Source organism: Bipolaris oryzae (genome assembly GCF_000523455.1).
Source record: "Bipolaris oryzae ATCC 44560 unplaced genomic scaffold scaffold_50, whole genome shotgun sequence".
Lineage (NCBI taxonomy): Eukaryota > Fungi > Ascomycota > Dothideomycetes > Pleosporales > Pleosporaceae > Bipolaris > Bipolaris oryzae.
In genome coordinates, this window is record NW_006911326.1 from 1 (window position 1) to 19,546 (window position 19,546).

Genomic DNA, 19,546 nt, shown 5'->3' on the forward strand with positions numbered 1-19,546 from the left:
GGGGGGAAGGGCGGGGTCCGCGTGTTTCTGCAACTTTCATCGTCCATCCTCCCCCGCTTTCCATGATCCTCTCATTTCTCCCATGTATAAAATGCCGTATGATGAAGGGAAGTAAGGAAGGAAGGAAGAAGCCAACAAATCCAATACCCACTAAGCCAAAAGGTTCTCCTAAATCTCTATCTTACCATACCCCTCCGCGCCCTCAGCAACCGGCATGACAACCCCCGCATCAACGCTATCCCGCTTCACCCCCATGCTATCCTCACCCTTTCCAACACCAAACATGCGAATAGCCTCTGTAAGCGCCTGCACGGCGTCCTCGTTGCTCATGCTACCGGGCAGGCCCTGTCCGCCCATCGAGGAGCTGATTTTCTTGGTGGCGTCTTCGAGGGCGCGGACACGGCGTTGAAAGTTGAGGCGGTCCATGAAGAGTTGTTGGCGGCGGCGCTGGAGGTCGCGACGCTCAGCGGAGAGCAGCTTCTCGAAGTCGTTGAAGTGGGCGAGTTTGAGCTGCAGCTTTTGGAGTTGCAGGTTGACGGCGCCCGAGACGAGGCGCGTGATGTGGCGCTCTTCGTGCGAGGCGAGCGCTGAGGAGCGCGCGGCGGAGAGGGCAAAGGGGAGGGTGGTGAGGGGATTGGCGCCTGAGGAGGTGTCTGCTTCTTTTGTGGCTACTGTGGTGGATTCAGCGGACGTGTCAATGTCCATGGCGTCTCCGCCCTCTGGCTTCATGTCTGAAGCTGAGGCTGCAGGTGTGGACTGTTCGCCTTCCTTTTCCTTGCCCTTTTCTGAGGGGGCTGTTGGGGCCTTGTTGATCTTCTCCTGCAAGATGCGCTTCATCTCGTTCACACTGCGCCCTGAAGCGACTGCGGCCTCGGTGACGTTTGCAGGTGCCAGACCAGCCAAGAAGCTGACTACGCTCAGTATCGGATTGTCTGCATGGTGAATTGGGACGCGGCCTTCGCTGAGGTACTCGAGATCGCGTAGGAATTTGGTTGAAGGAGCAGCAGATTGTGACTCTGGTAGATCTGCCTCGACGTACTTGTCCTCAATCTCGAGCTGCAGGAATTTCATCACACACTGCTCGCGAGTCTTTGTTTGAACGTGGTCTGCAACGCGATTCCAATCGTCATCGAACTCCTCCAAACCCTCAAGTAGTAGGAGGGTTTCTTCTTCGGTCCACTTCTCCTCGGTCTCGGTGGCTGCCAAATCCTCTGGATTCGAGATCTTGGTGAAGTCTGCTGATGATGTGCCGGATGGGAAGTTGCCCTCTACGAAACACCTGGGGCACAGATCCCGCTTTAGACCTCCAGCAGCCTTGAGCTGCCCTGGCTGCTCAGAGGGCTTCGTCTCGTGGAAATGTACGCGTGTGCATTCGACACCGCAGCTGAAGCAGTTGATAACCTTAGTTGGCTCTTTAGCGGCAGCCTCGAGGTCCTTGACGTCGACTGATCCGCCATTTGCAGCCGCTTCTCCGTTTGCAGCCTTGGGTTCCACGGAAGCCTCCTTGCCATTGGGCTCGTAGATGTTTCGACCTGCTAGAGACTTGGTCTCGCTCTTTGCAAGGGGTTGTTGGCTCGCGGCGCGGTCAGTCGCTGCAAGTTGCTTGCCCTCCGTCACTTTTGAGCCTGGTCCTGGTTGGAAGGGCTGGAGCCCACGGGGGGTGTCGACTGTGACACGGAAATGGCCAGTGAAGGGTGGGCCAATGTTCGATGGGCGTTCCTGTGGGTCAACCTAGACACTATCAGTGTGAATCCGGGCGCATCATGGCGTGAGATGTACCTGATAATTGATTAAACCCCACTGTTCGAGGAAGGCGTGTACGCGCATGATTGCGCACACGTCTCCAGCAAGATTCCTTCGGCATGCGGTGACTGTGAGGTACTCGGATGGGTTGAGCCGGTATGTGTTGATCATGAAATCACGGTAGTCGCGGTAAACGGCCGGGGTCTTGCTGCGGTTACGGTTGTTGAAGAACTCTGGCAGGGCCTTGCGCTCACGGTAGTCAATGTAGCGCATGTCAAACCAAGTCGCGTAGCTTGGGATGATGGTCGCATAAGTCTGCGTGACAAAATGGGAGCGTGCTGCCGATTGCAAATCGGCCTTTGCTTGTGCTTCGGGATCCGCAGCTTCGGCGCCTTCGCCCTCCTTCTTTGCATCGTCGGTGCCGCCCATTTCTTCGTCCTCTTGACCATCCGCATCTTCGGCTTCCGGCCGTGGTGCGTCGGGTGCGTCTAGAGGGTTGTCGGATGCGGCAGCAGGTGTTGCAGTCGCGGGCTCATTTGACGACGCCTTGACGGCAGTGTCTTCGAGCATGTTTGTGTCTGAGGGGATACTTAGCACATTGAACTCGTTGGTTCCGCACAGCGTTTTGGGGGAGGCGGAGAGAAGACTGTTGCCATGATGATCTGGAGACATGTGTACAACCAAGTCGTCGACGTGGCTGGAGATGCGTGCAACAGAACAAGTGCGGAGAGCTGCGACCTACCTTGATCAAGCGCATTGGTGTCTGCGGCGCCTTCTCCGGAAAGGGTGGGGTCCTGGGCGGATGCGCCTGTTGTTGCGTCGTCGGCCATAGCTACGAGGGTACAAGACGAGACGTGCGATGCGATGAGGCGCTTGACAGCGTGGTGCAGTGGTGCACGAGAAAATCGCGGTGCGCAGGGGCGTAGAGCGACTGCGCGATCGCGGGCAGGATGAAGAGGCGAATTGCAGCCGTGTGGTGGGCGTGGGAGGGTGGGGATGAGGGGGAAGCGATGGGGTGCAATGGAGTCGCGTCTGAAGTTCGCGATGCTCGACCAGGCCCAAGCAAAAGTCCACTAAGGAGCAGCTGATCACGTGATCAACCCGGCGCTCTGCACCCCAGGCTAGCGCCGGCCGTCCAGCCTGGTCAAACCGAGGTTACTGTCCCCCACGTCTGGTGGAGGTGCCTTTGCCAGTCCCAGTCTTGAACCCGCATTCTCCCTCGAATTGTCTCATTTTTGGCTGCTATCCTCTTCTCTGGGCGTTGCGCCAATTTCGCCTGCCATGTTCTCTGTCGCCCGCCAATGCGCCCTACGGACTGCCCGAACTCGACTTAGACAGTCGCAACCCGTCGCCGTCCCCCAGTACTCGGCCTTTGCACGCTTGGCCTCAACCCTCGCCGTCCTCGAGCAAAAAGATGGCAAGATCGTATCTCAGTCATTGGCTGCCATCACAGCTGGAACAAAGATTGGAGGCTCCATAACAGCCTTCGTTGCGGGCAATGGAGTCAAGGCTGTCGCGGAAGAGGCTGCAAAGGCAAAGGGCGTGGAAAAGGTCATCTACGTTGAGAACGGCGCATACGACAAGGTCGGCAGCACAAGCAGTCATTGCGTCCCATGAGCTGACCATATTCTAGTCTCTCCCCGAGAACTTTGCACCCCTCCTGGTAGAGAACATAAAGAAGGGCGGATACACACATGTCATTGCTGGCCACTCGGCCTTTGGCAAGAACATCATGCCCCGCGTCTCGGCCCTCCTTGACTCGCAACAAATATCTGATATCACCGGCATTGAAAGCGAAGACAGTGAGTCGGAGACTATAGCATCGCCGAACAGTAGTACTGACGTAACTTGCAGCGTTTGTCCGACCAATCTACGCCGGTAACGCTATCATGACCGTTCAATCGTCCGACAGCACAAAGGTCATCACCGTTAGAGGTACTGCATTCCCCGCGCCAGAGGCTGAAGGTGGAAACGCAGCCGTGGAAGAGGGCGTTGATCCTAAGGCCGAGTGCCCGACTGAATGGATATCGGAGGATCTCCAAAAGTCCGACCGACCCGATCTCGGCTCAGCAGACAAGGTTGTATCAGGAGGACGTGGTCTGAAGTCAAAGGAGGAGTTTGACAAGCTCATGCCACCTCTAGCAGACGCGCTTGGCGCTGCCATTGGTGCTTCAAGAGCAGCAGTCGACAGTGGCTTCGCTGACAACAGCTTGCAAGTTGGACAGACTGGAAAGAATGTTGCGCCGCAGCTCTACCTATGCGCCGGTATCTCCGGAGCTATTCAACATTTGGCTGGTATGAAGGACAGTAAGGTCATTGCTGCCATCAACAAGGATCCTGAGGCACCAATCTTCCAGGTTGCCGATGTTGGTCTTGTTGGCGATCTCTTCGAAAAGGTCCCCGAGCTAACAGAGAAGCTGAAGTCTCAGTAGAAAAAATATACATATCAATTTTTAGACATGTAAATTAGTTATGAAACCTTTCACTGGGACCGAAGAAAAGTGCAGCGTCCACTGTGTATTTGCTAAGTCTCTTAGGGGCTGCAGGCAGCTTACATGACACTGACATCTTGGTTGGCTAACTCAACATGGGAATGCATAATCTTGGCGGATATTAAACACACAATTCTAGGTTCAACTCATATTATGTTTCTTTCGACAACTACAACAACAACGATAGTCCCAATGTGCAAACGTCTGACAATACGCGCAAAAAGCTATTAGAGATATTCTCAAACCAAAGCCGAGTATTACCCATACACAACATATCGCCTAGAAATCTTGTGACCATGTATTTGCACATGCACTCGACACATGTCAATCATGTGTGCTTCCTCAGCTCAGTCTAGATTCAAAGTCTTGGCGCACGTCAATAGCTGATCGCCCTACACCAACTACCCTTGTCTTGTGCCTCGTCTCCACCTCCAGTCAAAAGCCGACAAGTCCCGCGCGTTCGCTGAAGCTACTGTCAGCGGCTGCACGCGCGTGTACGAATATGTGAATACGGCACAGCCTTCTCCGTCCCTTTTTTATACTTGTTCTCCTTTTCTTTTCCCCCGTGTTATCTTTGCGAATCTCGCCTTACCCCCTCCCACCCCCATCCAATAGTGGGCGGCACCACTTCTGGTCACCTGCGAAAAGTGTTCCTGGTCATTCACAGCATTATTGAATTTGCACTTGCGCGCCACTAAAACGGGTCGTTGCCTTGTGACTTTCATCTGAAAGATAGCAAGGTTTTGCCGTCTCCTAGAGTGCATGCCTAGTATTTCGCTGTTGCGACGGTCTAGGATATTCTACAGGATTCCTTACTTATCGTAGTGTATTCGATCAGCACTCGTTACTGTGGATTCTCCTGTGTCGCTTGCTGCACCCAGTGATGAATGTGAACGCGGCTCACCAAAGATGCAACATGAAGACGAAAAGTCGAATCAACCAACCGGCTCACAACAGCAGACCGAAACTAATATGACCAAAACCCCAATAGATGATGAAAACAAGGGGAAGAGATGGTGGAACATATGGAAGAAATGGGAAGAGGAAGAGGCCGATTGGTGGTTTGCGAGTACGGGTATCCCCCTTCTAGCCGCGACTCTTGGGCCACTGGCAAATGTGAGCTCTATCGCTGCCCTAGTAACGCCTTGGAGACAGAGAAATATCATCAATGGCGAAGTATTGTCCGATTTTGAAGGAGTACCATTTGGCGATCCGCGATGGTAAGTAAGGCTTTTAGCCAAAATTGGACTAATCCTCCAAAATCACTGACAAACCCGAGCTGACGGAGCCAAGGTGTTACTGGATCAATGTCGCCTCTCTGATTTGTGGGTTCCTCGGAAATATATTTCTGCTGCTGAACTTTACGCAAAGAATTCGATATATAATTGCTCTGCCGGCCACAGTAATACTCTGGTATCTTTCATCAGGCTTTCTTATTGCGATAACTATATGTATGAACATGTACGCACCGCCTATGCGTCCGCAAGAAACATACACCCAAGGATTCTGGTATGCCATCGCGGCAGCCGCGTTCTACACCATTTGTTCTATGATCCTCATGGTCAATATGTTGGGTTACTTTCTAGGCCACTACCCGGAAAACTTTGCGCTCAGTGACAGCCAACGGACACTCATCCTGCAGACGATGGCATTCTTTATCTGGCTGGCTGGCGGCTCCGCAGTATTCGCCAAACTTGAACAAAATGCTGGCAATGATAGTTGGCGCTTTGCGGATGCTCTGTACTTTTGCGATGTCACAATTCTCACAGTCGGCTTCGGTGATATGGTACCGTCAACTGCTGCGACCAGAGGCATCGTCTTCCCTTACTCCGTCGGGGGCATCATCACCTTGGCCCTTATTGTATCTTCGCTCTATACCGCAGTACGCGAGCTGGGTGACGAGAAGGTTGTTCAAAAGTATGTGGACCGCCTGCGCGAAAGCGCAGTCGAGCGTACAGTGACCAACTCTTTCGATCTTCGTCATCGCGAACATAGCGCCCATCACCTCATCAGAACGCGTAAACTTGAATTCCCTAAGATATCTGCACCCACTGAACTGCGACGTTTACGCAAACCTGTGAACGAGAACACCAATCATATCTCTGCGTTCCCACGCGTCTCCCACGCTCTCGGCATAACTTCGAAAAGACGGCTTCTAGTCTTAAAAGAAGAGAAGGATCGTTTCGAAGTCATGCGCAGGATCCAAGAGGATTCTAAAAAGTTCAAGCAGTGGATGGCACTTTTCTGGTCCACCACCACATTCTTGATCCTTTGGTGCATGGGTGCTCTTGTGTTCACAATAACCGAGAAGGATAGTCAGGGGTTAACGTACTTCCCCGCCCTCTACTTCTGCTACGTCTCCTTGCTCACCATTGGGTACGGAGATTTAGCCCCAAAGACCAATTCTGGACGTTGCTTCTTTGTCGTTTGGAGCTTGATCGCCGTACCAACCATGACCATTCTAGTTTCTAATCTTGGAGACACGGTGGTAGCGAATTTCAAGAAATGGAGCGATAAGTTTGCTGACTTTACCGTGTTACCCAAGGCAGGCATATGGCGTTCGTTTCTTGACAAGCATCCCTGGCTTCTTCATTGGTTACAACGCATTACAGAATACCATGCGCGTAGGAAGCGTTTGAGGAAAGGGTTCGAAGTCGGGGTCGTCGATAGTAATGACTCAGATCCTCCCAACGTTGGTGACAACGACACCAGTCCCTCTGAAGATGTAGAAAACCCACCGGACAGCGACAGAGCTGCTGAAGATTCTGAAGCAACCCCGGAAATCTCGCTTCCCCAAGCTCCGACTGGTGCATCCATATCCCGCGACCTAGCGCTCTGTATCCAAAAGGTCTCGTTTGACCTGAGAAAACCAAACAAGCGCTATAGTTACGAAGAATGGGTCGAATTTACACGCTTGATCCACGCAACGCACCCAGAGCGGCTAGATCGCTATCTGGGTATTGAGTGCAGTCCAACAGACGACGAGAACGAGGAGGGTCTAGTGAATTGGGATTGGCTTGGTGAGCGTAGCCCTTTGGTCTCTGGAAACAGCGAAAGTGAGTGGCTGATGGAGAGGCTGGTGGAGAGTTTGGTGAGGTTAGAAAAGAGAAAGGAGGTTGCAAGGCGGAGAAGGGATATTGGGGCATTGAGGAATATGGAGGGAAAGAATGGAGAAAGTGGCTAAATGGATGGTCGGCAGTGGTGGTTGTGTATATCTGAGGGTTGAGAAAATATTGGCATATGCAATTACTCTCTTCTTGAGCATCAAATACAAACATATATGAAAGTTGCGCTGCTCCGGGATTACTTGCAGAATAGGACATCAATGTGTCTGCCTTGCACTAAACCAGTAACATGCCAGCTGAACTTGGTACAAGCTCTTGGCCATAACTTTGCCTGCATGTAAAGTGGAGCGAGTCGGCTTCGGTGCCCGCGGGCATGGTTGGATTTGGCAATGATGTGCGATTCATCGCAGAGCCAGCCACAGGAAAAGAGAGCCAAGATTTCCCATTGAGGCGTATGCATATTGCAGAGTCGTGTGAACCCGGGTCCAAGGAGGCTGTAGGAAGCCTAAGCGCCGACGTCGTCGGGCTGTCGGCAGTTGTTACTCGCCTATATGCATCGAGCCTTATTTTTAGATTTTGAACATACAAGGTCGTCAACCAGAATTCTGCACAAAACCACTAGTGCAATATGTTTGCTGCCGATCAGTCTGGACGCAAAGTTTGGAAACCTGAAGTAAAAGCGTGAACGGACGAGCGCAATGGCCATTAATAGCGCCTCGCAAGTAGTCGCTCAATTGGGAAAGAGGTTGGCTAAGCGAGATGTCCAGTAGTTAGCGTACTCAACCCCTCAATTGCAACAGCTAAACATTGTACTGTGTACAGCCTGATGGAGAAACATCTGATTCGACACTTACCCACCACTATGGAGACAATCATACTAAGCTGGCGTCGCAGACCGACCCCTGCTCGCAGTTCTCGTCTGCTTTGTTGCGCATGAGCCCTATCACATAGTAATGCCAAGTTGGATGGCGCCACCTGTTTGGGGGCGTACATAGACGAGATACGTGCTATACGACAGGGAAGAAACACCCAACTTCCAGGCACCAACCTTTGCACCCTGTCTGATTTGTCTCGCTTTATTTAACGCAATGATTCCTCGGCTCAAATCTATAGCCTAACTGTGTTTTGTCCATTCACACCTCGTCGTTATCGACTCTGCAGCTGTGGATCAACCGCCACACCCCCTTGCAGTCGACCTTTAGGAAGGGCACACTACAGCTGCGACCCAAACCCCTACATCCCAAAAGATGGGGAAAGAAAGCGTTGTAGAACCTATGGAGGGCGAAGGGGCTGTCTCTACAAAACCAAAAGAGGCTTCTCAAGATGGACTAAAGAACTACTTCGTAAGTAACGCTGATTGATTTGATGCTCCATCTAACAAGCGAAACCCCAGCGTGTCTTTAGTTACGGCACGCGTCTAGATTATTTACTCATCTTGATTTGTTTTGTTACGTCAATTGGCTCGGGCATCGCTTTCCCCCTGATGACTGTAGTCTTCGGTGAGCATCCATCCAACAAAAAAAAAAGCTGTGCAATCTTTCATCGCGCTGACAATATTCAGGCCAACTCGTGGGAAAGTTTACCGATTACTTCACGCCAGGAACAAGCGTCACAGCCTCCGAGTTCCAGGATGAAGTCGATGACTTGACATTGTACCTGTTGTACCTCTTCATTGGCAAGTTTGTTTTGTCCTATGTATCCATGGTAAGAAGAAACCTTCTCCAATCGCCAGTTCAAAATAACGAACACATCACAGCTCACGATCCGGGTCAGTGGCCTCCGAATCTCGGCTGCGCTACGCCTGGCATACATACGAGCTTTGTTCCTACAGCCTGTTAGTGTAATTGACACTGTCAGCCCCGGAAAAGTGTCCACGCGAATTACAACCTCTGCAAACACGGTCCAAGTCGCCATATCACAACAGCTTGCTATGATGTTCCAGGCATTTGCCTTTGTGATCGGGGCATACGTTGTAGCGTTCATCCAGAGCCCATTGCTCACCTTGGTCGCATCAGCCTCATTGCCGTTCATCCTGATACTCATGGGTATCATCATCCCTCCATTTACGCGCATATACAAAATCACCGAAAAGTACAGCGAGGATGCGTCTGCTACGGCTTTTGAAATATTTTCTTCCCTTCGCGTTGTTGTCGCTTTTGGGGCAGAAGCGAAGCTGGCACGACAGCACGAAGAGTTACTGATCAAAAGCGCGAAGAACTTCAAGAAAGCTGCTCCTCTCTCGGGACTCTTTTTCGCGCCTATGATGGTAGGACAATATGGAACGATGGGTATCGCCTTCTGGTTTGGTATCAAGCAGTATTCTGAGGGGAAGAACGATGACGTTGGTACCATTGTTATCGTCCTGTTCGCAGTCATGATGGCAGTCGTGAATTTCGGCAGAGTCGTTACCCCGATCGTTGCTATCGTCAAGGCATCAACAGCCGCTGCAGAGCTATTTAGGACGATCGATGCGCCGGTCCCAGATGTCTCAGGATTGAAAGAGCCCAATGTCACTGCCAAAGCCAATATTACGTTCGAGGATGTCGCCTTCTCCTACCCAAGTAGGCCAAATGTTCCAATTCTCCAAGGACTAGATCTTGAATTTGAAGCTGGCAAGGTTACAGCTATCGTTGGTCCATCGGGAAGTGGTAAGTGGTTTACGTCAGCAAATCGCTCTTATTACATGTCTGACATACCATTCCAACTGTTAGGAAAGTCTACTATTGTCGGTCTAGTGCAGAGATGGTACGATCTCCTTGGAACAACAGCCTCATCCACGCCGAACGATCTCCCTGTTAACTCCTCTTCTGCCACCTCAACAACTCACACTGAACCCAAACAAGACGAGACTCCGAAGAAGTCTGGATGGTTCAAGAAACGCGCCGTTGATAAAGACAAAGGTCAAGAGAAACAAGAAAAAGGGGTGAAGGATGATAAAGTTAAGGAAGTCGAGCGCGATCTCGGCCCCAACACCTGCACTGGGACTATAAAAGTTGGAGGGACTGATATCAGAAAGATTGATGCCAAGTGGTGGCGCTCTCAGATTGGCATCGTCCAACAAGAGCCATTCCTCTTCAACGACACCATCTACAATAATGTCGCATTTGGTCTTACCGGAACAAGATATCAAGAAATACCGAAAGAAGAGAAGATGGTTATGGTGGAAGAAGCATGTCGCGAAGCCTACGCAGACGAGTTCATCGCTAAGCTTCCTGAGGGCTATGAAACTCTGGTAGGTGAGAGCGGTATCAAATTGTCAGGCGGCCAACGTCAGCGGATTGGAATCGCAAGAAGTATTATCAAGCAGCCACCTATCTTGATCATGGACGAAGCAACCAGTGCGATTGACGTACGAACAGAACGCATCGTACAACAAGCGCTCGATCGCGTGTCGAAGAACCGAACCACCATTGTAATTGCTCATCGTCTGTCTACAATCAAGCGGGCGGACAAGATTGTTGTCCTACGCAAAGGCCAATTGGTAGAGCAAGGCACTCATGATGAACTATTGAAGATCGAGTCAGGAGTCTACTTTGGCCTAGTTCACGCACAGAACATTGCCATGGAAGCCGAGAATGAAGACGCCGGCCTGGAGAGAATCAATACTACTACCAGTGAAGTCGTCGAAGAGAAAGCAAAGAACAACAACATTTCCGGAGAAACGAACCCGGAATATAAAGAGAAAGGCTTGATAGCCAGTTTCGGACGTCTACTGTTCGAACAACGTCACCACTGGGTTCTGTTCAGTCTCGCCGTTTTCGGTATTCTAGCCAGTGGTGCCGTCTGGCCACTCCAAGCCTGGGTCTTTTCCCAGGTCATCAACGTCTTTACGCTTCCAAGAGACCAACTTGTCAGCAAGGGCAATTTCTGGGCCGGCATGTTCGGAGTGCTTGCCGGAGGCACATTCCTGTCATACTTTGTCATGGGATTCGCATTTCATCTCATAGCCACACAAGTCTCATTGCAGTACAGGCAAGAATATTTGTACAACTTGATTCACAAGAGGATCTCTTTCTTCGATGAAGAAGGGCATAGCCCAGGATCTCTGACGTCTAGGGTGAGTTCGGACACTACACAGCTTCAGCAGCTAATGGCAACGGAAATGGGCATGGCGCTCATTGCTATCGTCAACGTTGTCGGGTGTGTCATCATCTCCTTTGTCTACGGGTGGAAGCTATCTCTCGTTGGTCTCTTCGCTGCTTTGCCACTAATTCTAGCCGCGGGATATCTCCGCATGCGTCTGGAGCTTGAATTCGAAAAGAGCAACGCCAAGATCTTCGAGGACAGCAGTCAGTTCGCTGCTGAAGCCGTTGGAGCCTTCCGTACTGTGCTCAGTCTCATCATGGAAGACATGATTGGCGACCGGTACGAGACTTTGCTGAGTACTCACATCAGCAAAGCCTTTTCACGCGCAAAATGGGGCACGCTCGTCTTCGCAGGGAGCGACAGTATCGAACTGGCTTGTATGGCGCTCACGTTCTGGTATGGCGGCACACTACTAGCCTCTCGTGAGTACAACAACGTCGACTTCTTCGTCATCTATCAAGCCATCATCTCTGGTGCTGTCGCAGCAGGCATGTTCTTTTCCTTCGCCCCAAACATGGCCCAGGTAACCGGTGCTGCCAACCGCATCCTCAGCATACGTCCACCCCCAACCAGCGGTTCCACTTCCTACCCGCCTCTCAACACATCCGAGAAAGGCATCGGCATAGAATTCCAAAACGTCTTCTTCACCTATCCATCCCGAGAGCTCCCCGTACTCTCAAACCTCAACATCCAAGTCCAACCCGGCCAATTCGCCGCTCTCGTCGGCGCAAGTGGCTGCGGCAAATCCACCACAATATCCCTCCTCGAACGCTTCTACGACGCCTCTTCCGGCCGCATCCTCTGCAACGGACAAGACATCACGACACTCGACCCGTCAGAGTACCGCAAGCAAATCAGTCTTGTAGCCCAAGAACCCACACTGTACGAAGGCACAATTCGAGAAAACGTTGCGCTATCCGTGGACTCGGCATCGGATACGGAAATCGAGCAGGCATGCCGCGACGCCCAGATCCACGACTTTATTACCTCCCTGCCAGACGGCTACGCGCAGCGCCTAGGTCCAAAGGGCATGTCGCTTTCCGGTGGCCAGAAACAGCGGTTATCACTCGCCCGTGCGTTGCTTCGGCAGCCGAAACTCCTTCTCCTCGATGAAGCAACGTCGTCTCTCGATTCAGAGTCTGAAAAGCTGGTTCAAGAAGCGATTGAGCGGGCGGCGAAAGATGGTCGCCGCACTATTCTCTCTGTTGCGCATCGGCTTGCGACGATTCAGAAGGCGGATGTTATTTTTGTGCTGGGGAGTGGGAAGGTGTTGGAGAAGGGGGATCATCAGGCTCTGCTGAAGAAGAGGGGGGTTTATTGGCAGATGGTGAGTTCGATCAGGTCTTCTCGATGTATCGTTGATGATGTGCTAACGATTTGGTGTAGTGTCAAGCCCAGGCTTTGGATGCGTAGATATTCTTCATACACATATTACGACAACTCTTTTCTAATAAACATAGCCAGTTATTTTATAGTTCTCACCTCATGTACTTTACCCAACTTTAAATTGACTTCATCTTGTTTGCTGCTTACCCATGTCATACTTCGCATAGCGAATGGTCTTGGTCCAAAAACAGACTAGCCCGGATCGGTCTCTGAAAAGAAAAATCAGACTCCGTCATACCCCCCCCCCCAAAAAAAAACTTCGCGCACAACCCATTCATTCAACGCAAAGTAATTGCTGAGCAGCTGCGAAATAGACACAAAAAAGAAAGCCCGACGTGGGGGTCGAACCCACAACCTTGAGATTTGAAACAATCGTGTCTTGTTAGGACGTGATAACTAAGAGTCTCACGCTCTACCGATTGAGCTAGCCGGGCTGGCTGTTGTTGCTTTCGATGAAGAAATGTCCATGGCAAACATATATATTTCGAGCAAATCTTGCAACGCCCATACCCTCGAAGTCGAGTTGCAGTCAAAAATGAGGATGAAGATGAAAAATTTGCTGGGGGTGCCCATGCAGAGTTTTTGCCAATGACCGAACTATCCGCCTCTTCTTGCTGGACCCTGGGGCCCGCCAATAGAGATGCGGCGTTGTACTGCTAGTAGATCCTGGTTCTGGCCGGGAATGCTGCCTTACGGAAACCCATTATTCAGACTCTCTGGATTTATAATCCGTGGCCGAGTACAGAGGCGAGCGTTGTCGATTCTTCTGTTTCCTGCTTATGAAACCGGGTGAATTGGAGACCACGACCTCAAAGACGAATGCATCTGGATTGAGGTATACAACCTACGTCGTGTGTTCTGCACTGTTCTGCTTGGTAATTCATGATTCGGTTGCAAATAGTGGCTCGAGAAACAGTCTCTATGCTTGTTGACTAGATATGCTTCCTACAACGGTAATATCAGTAGGCCTCCCGCACTGAAAGCGGGATACTCTTGTAACCGAGGTAAGCGCGTACGATGGTGGCGGCGAAGCCCGACGACTGTATTCCAGCATGCACATCTGAATACATCAATGTGAATGCCTGTTCGAAAGATGTGTGTGCGTGCAAGGATGTTAGTAGCGTGTGCGTAGTGTTGCGTTTGCTTGACATCACAGATGCGAGTGGTGGGTGTTTCAGCGCCACGCTTATGGCTGCGTTGAGTTGGTGCTTGGCGATGCCTAAGTAGGGACACGTTAGCAAATGCGAAGCAGGTGTGGATTCATCAGGAATTGATGATAGCTTGTATGTTGCAGGGCGATAAGCTCTCTAGATGCATGTGTACAGTAGAGCGCGTAGGTGTGGATAGCACCCCTAGTGGATCACGAGTCGAGGGTACACCTGGCCATTCTAGCTAGTACATGCAGGTGTTATGACGCCAAGGTCAACTTCACCTCAATACTTTTATTGTTTCTATCACCGAACCTGTAGTTGGTTTTACAAGGTTCCACTTCGAGTTTTGGATTAGATCGACTGCCAACCGTGAACTGTGTTATTATATCCCAACAATGCTATAGCAAGCGAAAGTGGCAGGAATGCAAGATGTGGAAGATTTATGGATCGGAAAGAGATAATATCGAAGGCACTTAATGATAGAGTTACTGGAAATACATTCTTCTTGCGTAGGATTAGCTAAAAGTAGACATCTGTCTGTGTCTTCGCTGGTCTGTGCTACTAAACTCATGTCAGACCAGCATAATCAAAATCATGATCACAGACTGCAGTAATAGATCCAGTCATAGAGTCCTGTAAAATTTCCATGGCGAATATACAAACGTAATCAATGCACAGCAGATAGGATGCCAGAGTAGGGTGACACGTCTGAGCCAGCACAGTCTCGGCTTCGACCCCGGACCACAGCAGCCCGAATGAAAAAGTTAACGATCACCAAATCGGCTTCACCGATGTGTGATGTGGGTAGACCTACCCTTGAACCCGACTTAACCGATAGGCAGCAACTTTAAACCCATTGGCCAAATCCTCACTCCCTGTCGATCCACGGATACGTGTTATCAGAACATGTATCGCAGGCCTCGATACCTATCAAGGCCACCTGACCTTTTCTCATCTTCGTCACCAGCAGGCTGTGTTCCCGAATGATTCGCCGTTATACCTTCTACTCGGAACCACGATAGCCGCATAGCCGGTACATAACAAAGGGATCTAAGCCACATCCCAGCGCGCAGCCATACCTTCCTAAACAATCAAACCAAGACCACTAGGCCCCAGGACCCCCAGAAACGGTTTATCCCGTACCCGTCCCAATGGGTCTCATGGATTTCATGCTCAGGAACGCCTTGACCTCAGTTTAGGCCTCCAGAATCGGACCATCCCGTCTTACTACCGAGAAAGCTTAGCCCGTGTCATGTAGTATGCGTACGCGTCCATTTCGCTTACCCTTGCAGAGGCATACCACGAGGTTGAAACAGGACCCTTGTATATGTTGTTAGGATCCTTGGGATTGGTACTGTAATAGGTAGCACAGCCTAGATGTTGCTCCCTCCGTGCAGTATTCTGTTGCCTAGGCCGATCACAAGAGACTTTGTAACATCGGTTTTACTACGGAGTGAGGGTATTAGAGGGGATTATGCCATTCTGCATATGGCAGCTGGTTAACTATACCGCTGTTTCATATCCAGGGTAGGACTATCGGTCTTAATCGTGAGAAGTACATGTTAGAATAGAGAAGATTGTACGTGAATCTTGAAACCAGTAATCTCAGTGGATTGTACGTATGAGTAAAATGGACATGTCACCAATATACGTATGCTCGTGCAAAGCACTGTAACCAAAATCTACGTCATCAACACTCGATGCAAGCACGTTTGGATACCCAAAACCAAGCAGAGCATACATCCAAAAGTGAACACATACGTAGGGATTCTCTACATTCCCATCCTTCAACACGTACCACCTTGACCAGCACATCCAATCTCAACCTCAGACTCAAAATCCTTCCATACACACACACACCCAAAACATACATTCACACATGCAGGAACGCGTACCTCCACCCCCAATCTCCAACCCCAACCTCCAAACCTAGTAACCCTAGTCTCCAGGCAACCATTTCTCCCCATTCCAGAACCCCAACGCCCCCTCTCCGTCCCTCCTCCCGCTCCGAACCCTTCGCCCCAGGAACAACTTTCTCTGGTCCCGTTTCACGATACGGAACAAGGGTACGTAGCCCCCCCCCCCCGCATCCGACGTGCTCAACCAATGAGCAAAAAGGGCCGATGATGCCGTTGCCCGATGCAGTGCCCCGATACGACGCTAGGGGAGAAGGAGCTACTAGCGGGAAGAGACGAGATGAGAAAGATACATACTTAGTTTGATGACGGGAATACGAGCAAGGGAGGGGGGGGATTGAAGCAAAGATACTATGTTTGTCAGCGAAAGTTTTTTGTAACAGACAAGGGGGGGAGGAAGGGTTCAAGCATCGAGCGGTCCTATCACGGGGTTGCCGATGGGCAAGGGGGTGCTAGGATGGTGCTTGTTCGCGGCATGTGGAGTACTAAGGTAGTAGCGTGGATTGGGGATTTTGGTATTTGAGGACTTAGAGGGTGCGTAATATAGAGGTTTTGGGACTAGGAGGAGGAGATGGAACGGGTTGGGGATTGGTGACATGGGAGTTTTAGTTTACGTGGCGCATAGTCGTGGTTATGGATGTGGGAGGGGTGCTTGTCAAAGGGCGTGCGTGTGTATGTGTATGTGTGTGTGTGTGGTCATGTGGATCCATCTGTTAGTAAGTAGTAACCAGTCCAATTAGTAAGTACCTATCCTCGCCAGTAGTAGACCAGAGAAGAGGCAGATAGTAAGGAGATTCGAAGCGACAAGCCATCAGGCGCCAGGAATTGTTGGCATGGTGCGGGTCAGGCTTCATTGCATGTTCCATGCATGCAAACTTCCGCGCGCAACGGCTCAGGCTGTTCCCAAGGCAGAAATGGGCCCAAAACGGTAAAGCATAAAGCAAGTAAGTTAGAAAACGAACAGAAAAACGGTGTCAAAGGTTATTATCCGTTTGTCAACGCGTTAAAAGTGGATCGTTAGCTTTTGATTTTCCCGGGTCCGTGGGTGTTGCGTGGGTTGCCTGATCTTCCTTCTTTGAACAACCTGCCACATGTCAACCATCGAAGTCCGTTATTACTTACTTATTAATCCAGGAGGGGAGGAGGGGCAAGACACGCGACATTATTACCACTGGTTAAATCGTAGGATTACAAAGAAAAAAAAAGATAGGAAGGGGGGAAAGGATACATTGGCGAATTACCCAAGTTTAGCGTTAGTTTTCCCGTTTTCTTGCACGAGGCGTTCCATTGTTTTTGCAACTCGGGGTTTGAGGCTGTGCAGTATCGCGTGTTTTTTTTTGCACACCTTCCCCTTGGTTGCCCAATCGGTTGCAACCATTTACACGGAGGAAGGGGGTTGGGGGACCTTGTTGCACATCTTTCTTGAAGGATTCCCACCGGCAAGGTATTTACTAGTAGGTAATGTGATAGAATGCAAGTGATGAGATGTAAGGTGATGCAATGTTCTGTGTATGGGTTGTGTTTATTTTTGGTAAATAAACGGAAGGAAGCTAAGATTTGCTGCGGGCCGCCTAAACGAGACATGGATGACATGCAAGGAAGAAGGAGAAGAAAACATGCAGTGGGTAGGCGGAAACAAATACCGTTACAATGTTGCATTACAGGATTCAAGAAAAAAATTGCCAGTGAAGAGTCACACTTCCTTTCCCACCCTCTCCTAGACTACCTACCCAATTGCATAGCTAACATATTTGCACAAATCTAATTTATGATCAAATGAAAGATGCCAAGCCTGTTTCCCCTGTCAGGTCCCTGACCGGTTTTGCACAGCCTCAAGAAGGGTAATAGGAATATTGCGAGTTTCTAGGATCCTGATACATTGGCGATGTTGTCGCGATATAATCCTGCTGACCAGACGTTCGACGTGGCGGCCCATGTGGCCTTGTGCCATACGGAGCGTGGGCCGTGGGGGCTGTGTAGACCGGACTTCGCGACATGATTGGTTGCTGGGCAATTTGATAGCTGCTATAGCCCTGAATCGAAGGGGTTGTGGATGCGCCGCCGGTGTGTAGCGATGGTGATGAAGGGTGCATGTACGAGGTCGTTTGATCCCATGGTAAAGGCATGTTTGGGTTTATTGGTGGTGGCTGGATGTATCCGTATTGAGGCAGGGTTGCTGACGACTGATGGGTATGTTGATCGGCTACAGCGGTAGGCATGGTGTATGCTTGTGCAGAGGACCATGTTGAGTATGCGTCGTTGTCCATACTTGACCACGAAAGGCGATGTCCTCTCGGTGACGGAGTGTGTAGAAGGGAATCGTACATTGCTGAGTTTGGAGATAGATAGCCGTCGTCTTCTGGATAGTTGGGGAACGGAGCAGGTGTACCGCAATCGGACGGAGAGCTTGGAGCGTTTGCGAGAGTGATGCCTTGGTTCTGATACCGCCGTACCAAGACTGTGTAGCTGTAAAGTGTTAGCCAATACTCCAAGATGTTTCTGAAGGCAGCATACCGATTCTTGATATCGTTCTTCGATCTTTCTGGGAAATGCTCCCGTTGAATATCCTTCCAATGGCGCCCGAGTTGCCGAACCGCGTCAATCAACTCATTGTCCTAAGACACCGAGTTAGCATAAGAACTACTCGATCCCTCCCAAGAACATTCCAAACTAACATCAGTCTCTTGCCATTCGCTCCGGTCTAGATTTGGATCGAGTGACTGCTGCCACCGCTTTGCACACTCTATTGATAGTAAATAAGACAAGCTGTTAGCAGAATACGGAGATACTTACGATCTGCGCTCCTTGTTCCTACACAGTTTGCTATCACTGTCCATCTAGAGGTATTCTGTCAGCAGCTTCATGAGTACCAGTGCCATTGAGGCCTACCTTTGGCCGTGTTCTTCAACTCCTCTTGCTAGTAAATCATCCTCGCTCTTTGACCATTGTCCCTTCTTGAGCCCTCCTGCCACAGAGTTGTGCCACCGTTTTCTACAGTCTTTGTTTGTTCGACCAGGAAGACTATCAGCAATCCTGCACCTGTGTTCCCGGTCAGATTAGAGGCTTCTATCATAAGAGATTGGAGCATACCAATCTTTGACTTCTCCTTCTCTCACTAAGAAGATGTCAGCCATTATCCAACACTATGGTCGCAATCTAGACTTGAGAAACAGAGAAAAGGCAATGGTTATTGAGAATTGCGAGAAACCAAGACTCACATTGAGCTTCAACTCCTTCTCTTAGCTTCTGATCTTCTGATAACGACCATTTTCTGGGAGGGTGACTGTGGGACCCCATTGGCAGTTCCATATATCAGATTCAAAGATGTTTCTTTGGGGTGGCCAGGACGGTGAGATAGTACAAAGAGGGTATGATCTGGTAACACAGCTGGGATAAGGGGTTGGCAGAAAAAGTAGTAGTGTCGAAAGGGCTTGGAAGAGTAATGAGGATGACTAGGTGTATCTGAGCCTAGATTGTACAAGATCTACCTTGGTTTTAAGGCGCAAGCGAATACTACCATGCCCATAGTCTTGGCAGGTCAGGCACTTGGCTATGGCGGAAAATAGACGGTAAATGGTTGCAAAGAAGCGGTATGCCAAGACGTAGTATCCCAGGCCACTCCTCCATGTGGCTAGCAAGTGCGTCGACTAGGGGATAGGCCATTTTGAAACTGTTCGGCGATTTACTGCAGACGCACTTGAAGGAGG

At 50.4% G+C, this 19,546-nt stretch overlaps 5 protein-coding genes across 5 annotated transcripts; 3 read left to right on the forward strand and 2 right to left on the reverse strand.

The window, feature by feature from the left end:
- Window positions 1-168: 168 nt before the first annotated feature.
- On the reverse strand, window positions 169-2,573 carry COCMIDRAFT_93118 (uncharacterized protein; the record flags this gene model as incomplete). Its single annotated transcript, XM_007688974.1, has 3 exons — window positions 169-1,719; window positions 1,780-2,321; window positions 2,486-2,573. 3 exons carry the CDS (start codon window positions 2,571-2,573, stop codon window positions 169-171), a joined length of 2,181 nt encoding a protein of 726 aa, XP_007687164.1.
- A 451-nt stretch (window positions 2,574-3,024) lies between these two features.
- COCMIDRAFT_4569 (uncharacterized protein) lies at window positions 3,025-4,175 on the forward strand (the record flags this gene model as incomplete). The annotated part of the gene is made up of 3 exons (XM_007688950.1): window positions 3,025-3,327; window positions 3,377-3,545; window positions 3,598-4,175. The coding sequence occupies 3 exons, from the start codon at window positions 3,025-3,027 to the stop codon at window positions 4,173-4,175; spliced, it is 1,050 nt and encodes a 349-aa protein (XP_007687140.1).
- Window positions 4,176-5,144: 969 nt separating this feature from the next.
- COCMIDRAFT_25615 (uncharacterized protein) lies at window positions 5,145-7,419 on the forward strand (the record flags this gene model as incomplete). The annotated part of the gene is made up of 3 exons (XM_007688963.1): window positions 5,145-5,455; window positions 5,529-5,560; window positions 5,663-7,419. 3 exons carry the CDS (start codon window positions 5,145-5,147, stop codon window positions 7,417-7,419), a joined length of 2,100 nt encoding a protein of 699 aa, XP_007687153.1.
- A 1,128-nt stretch (window positions 7,420-8,547) lies between these two features.
- On the forward strand, window positions 8,548-12,799 carry COCMIDRAFT_4571 (uncharacterized protein; the record flags this gene model as incomplete). The annotated part of the gene is made up of 6 exons (XM_007688951.1): window positions 8,548-8,643; window positions 8,694-8,799; window positions 8,862-9,004; window positions 9,057-9,948; window positions 10,012-12,713; window positions 12,773-12,799. 6 exons carry the CDS (start codon window positions 8,548-8,550, stop codon window positions 12,797-12,799), a joined length of 3,966 nt encoding a protein of 1,321 aa, XP_007687141.1.
- Window positions 12,800-17,671: 4,872 nt separating this feature from the next.
- COCMIDRAFT_93206 (uncharacterized protein) lies at window positions 17,672-19,136 on the reverse strand (the record flags this gene model as incomplete). The annotated part of the gene is made up of 7 exons (XM_007688975.1): window positions 17,672-18,305; window positions 18,354-18,454; window positions 18,515-18,582; window positions 18,633-18,676; window positions 18,729-18,878; window positions 18,930-18,954; window positions 19,058-19,136. 7 exons carry the CDS (start codon window positions 19,134-19,136, stop codon window positions 17,672-17,674), a joined length of 1,101 nt encoding a protein of 366 aa, XP_007687165.1.
- Between the last annotated feature and the right edge of the window lie 410 nt (window positions 19,137-19,546).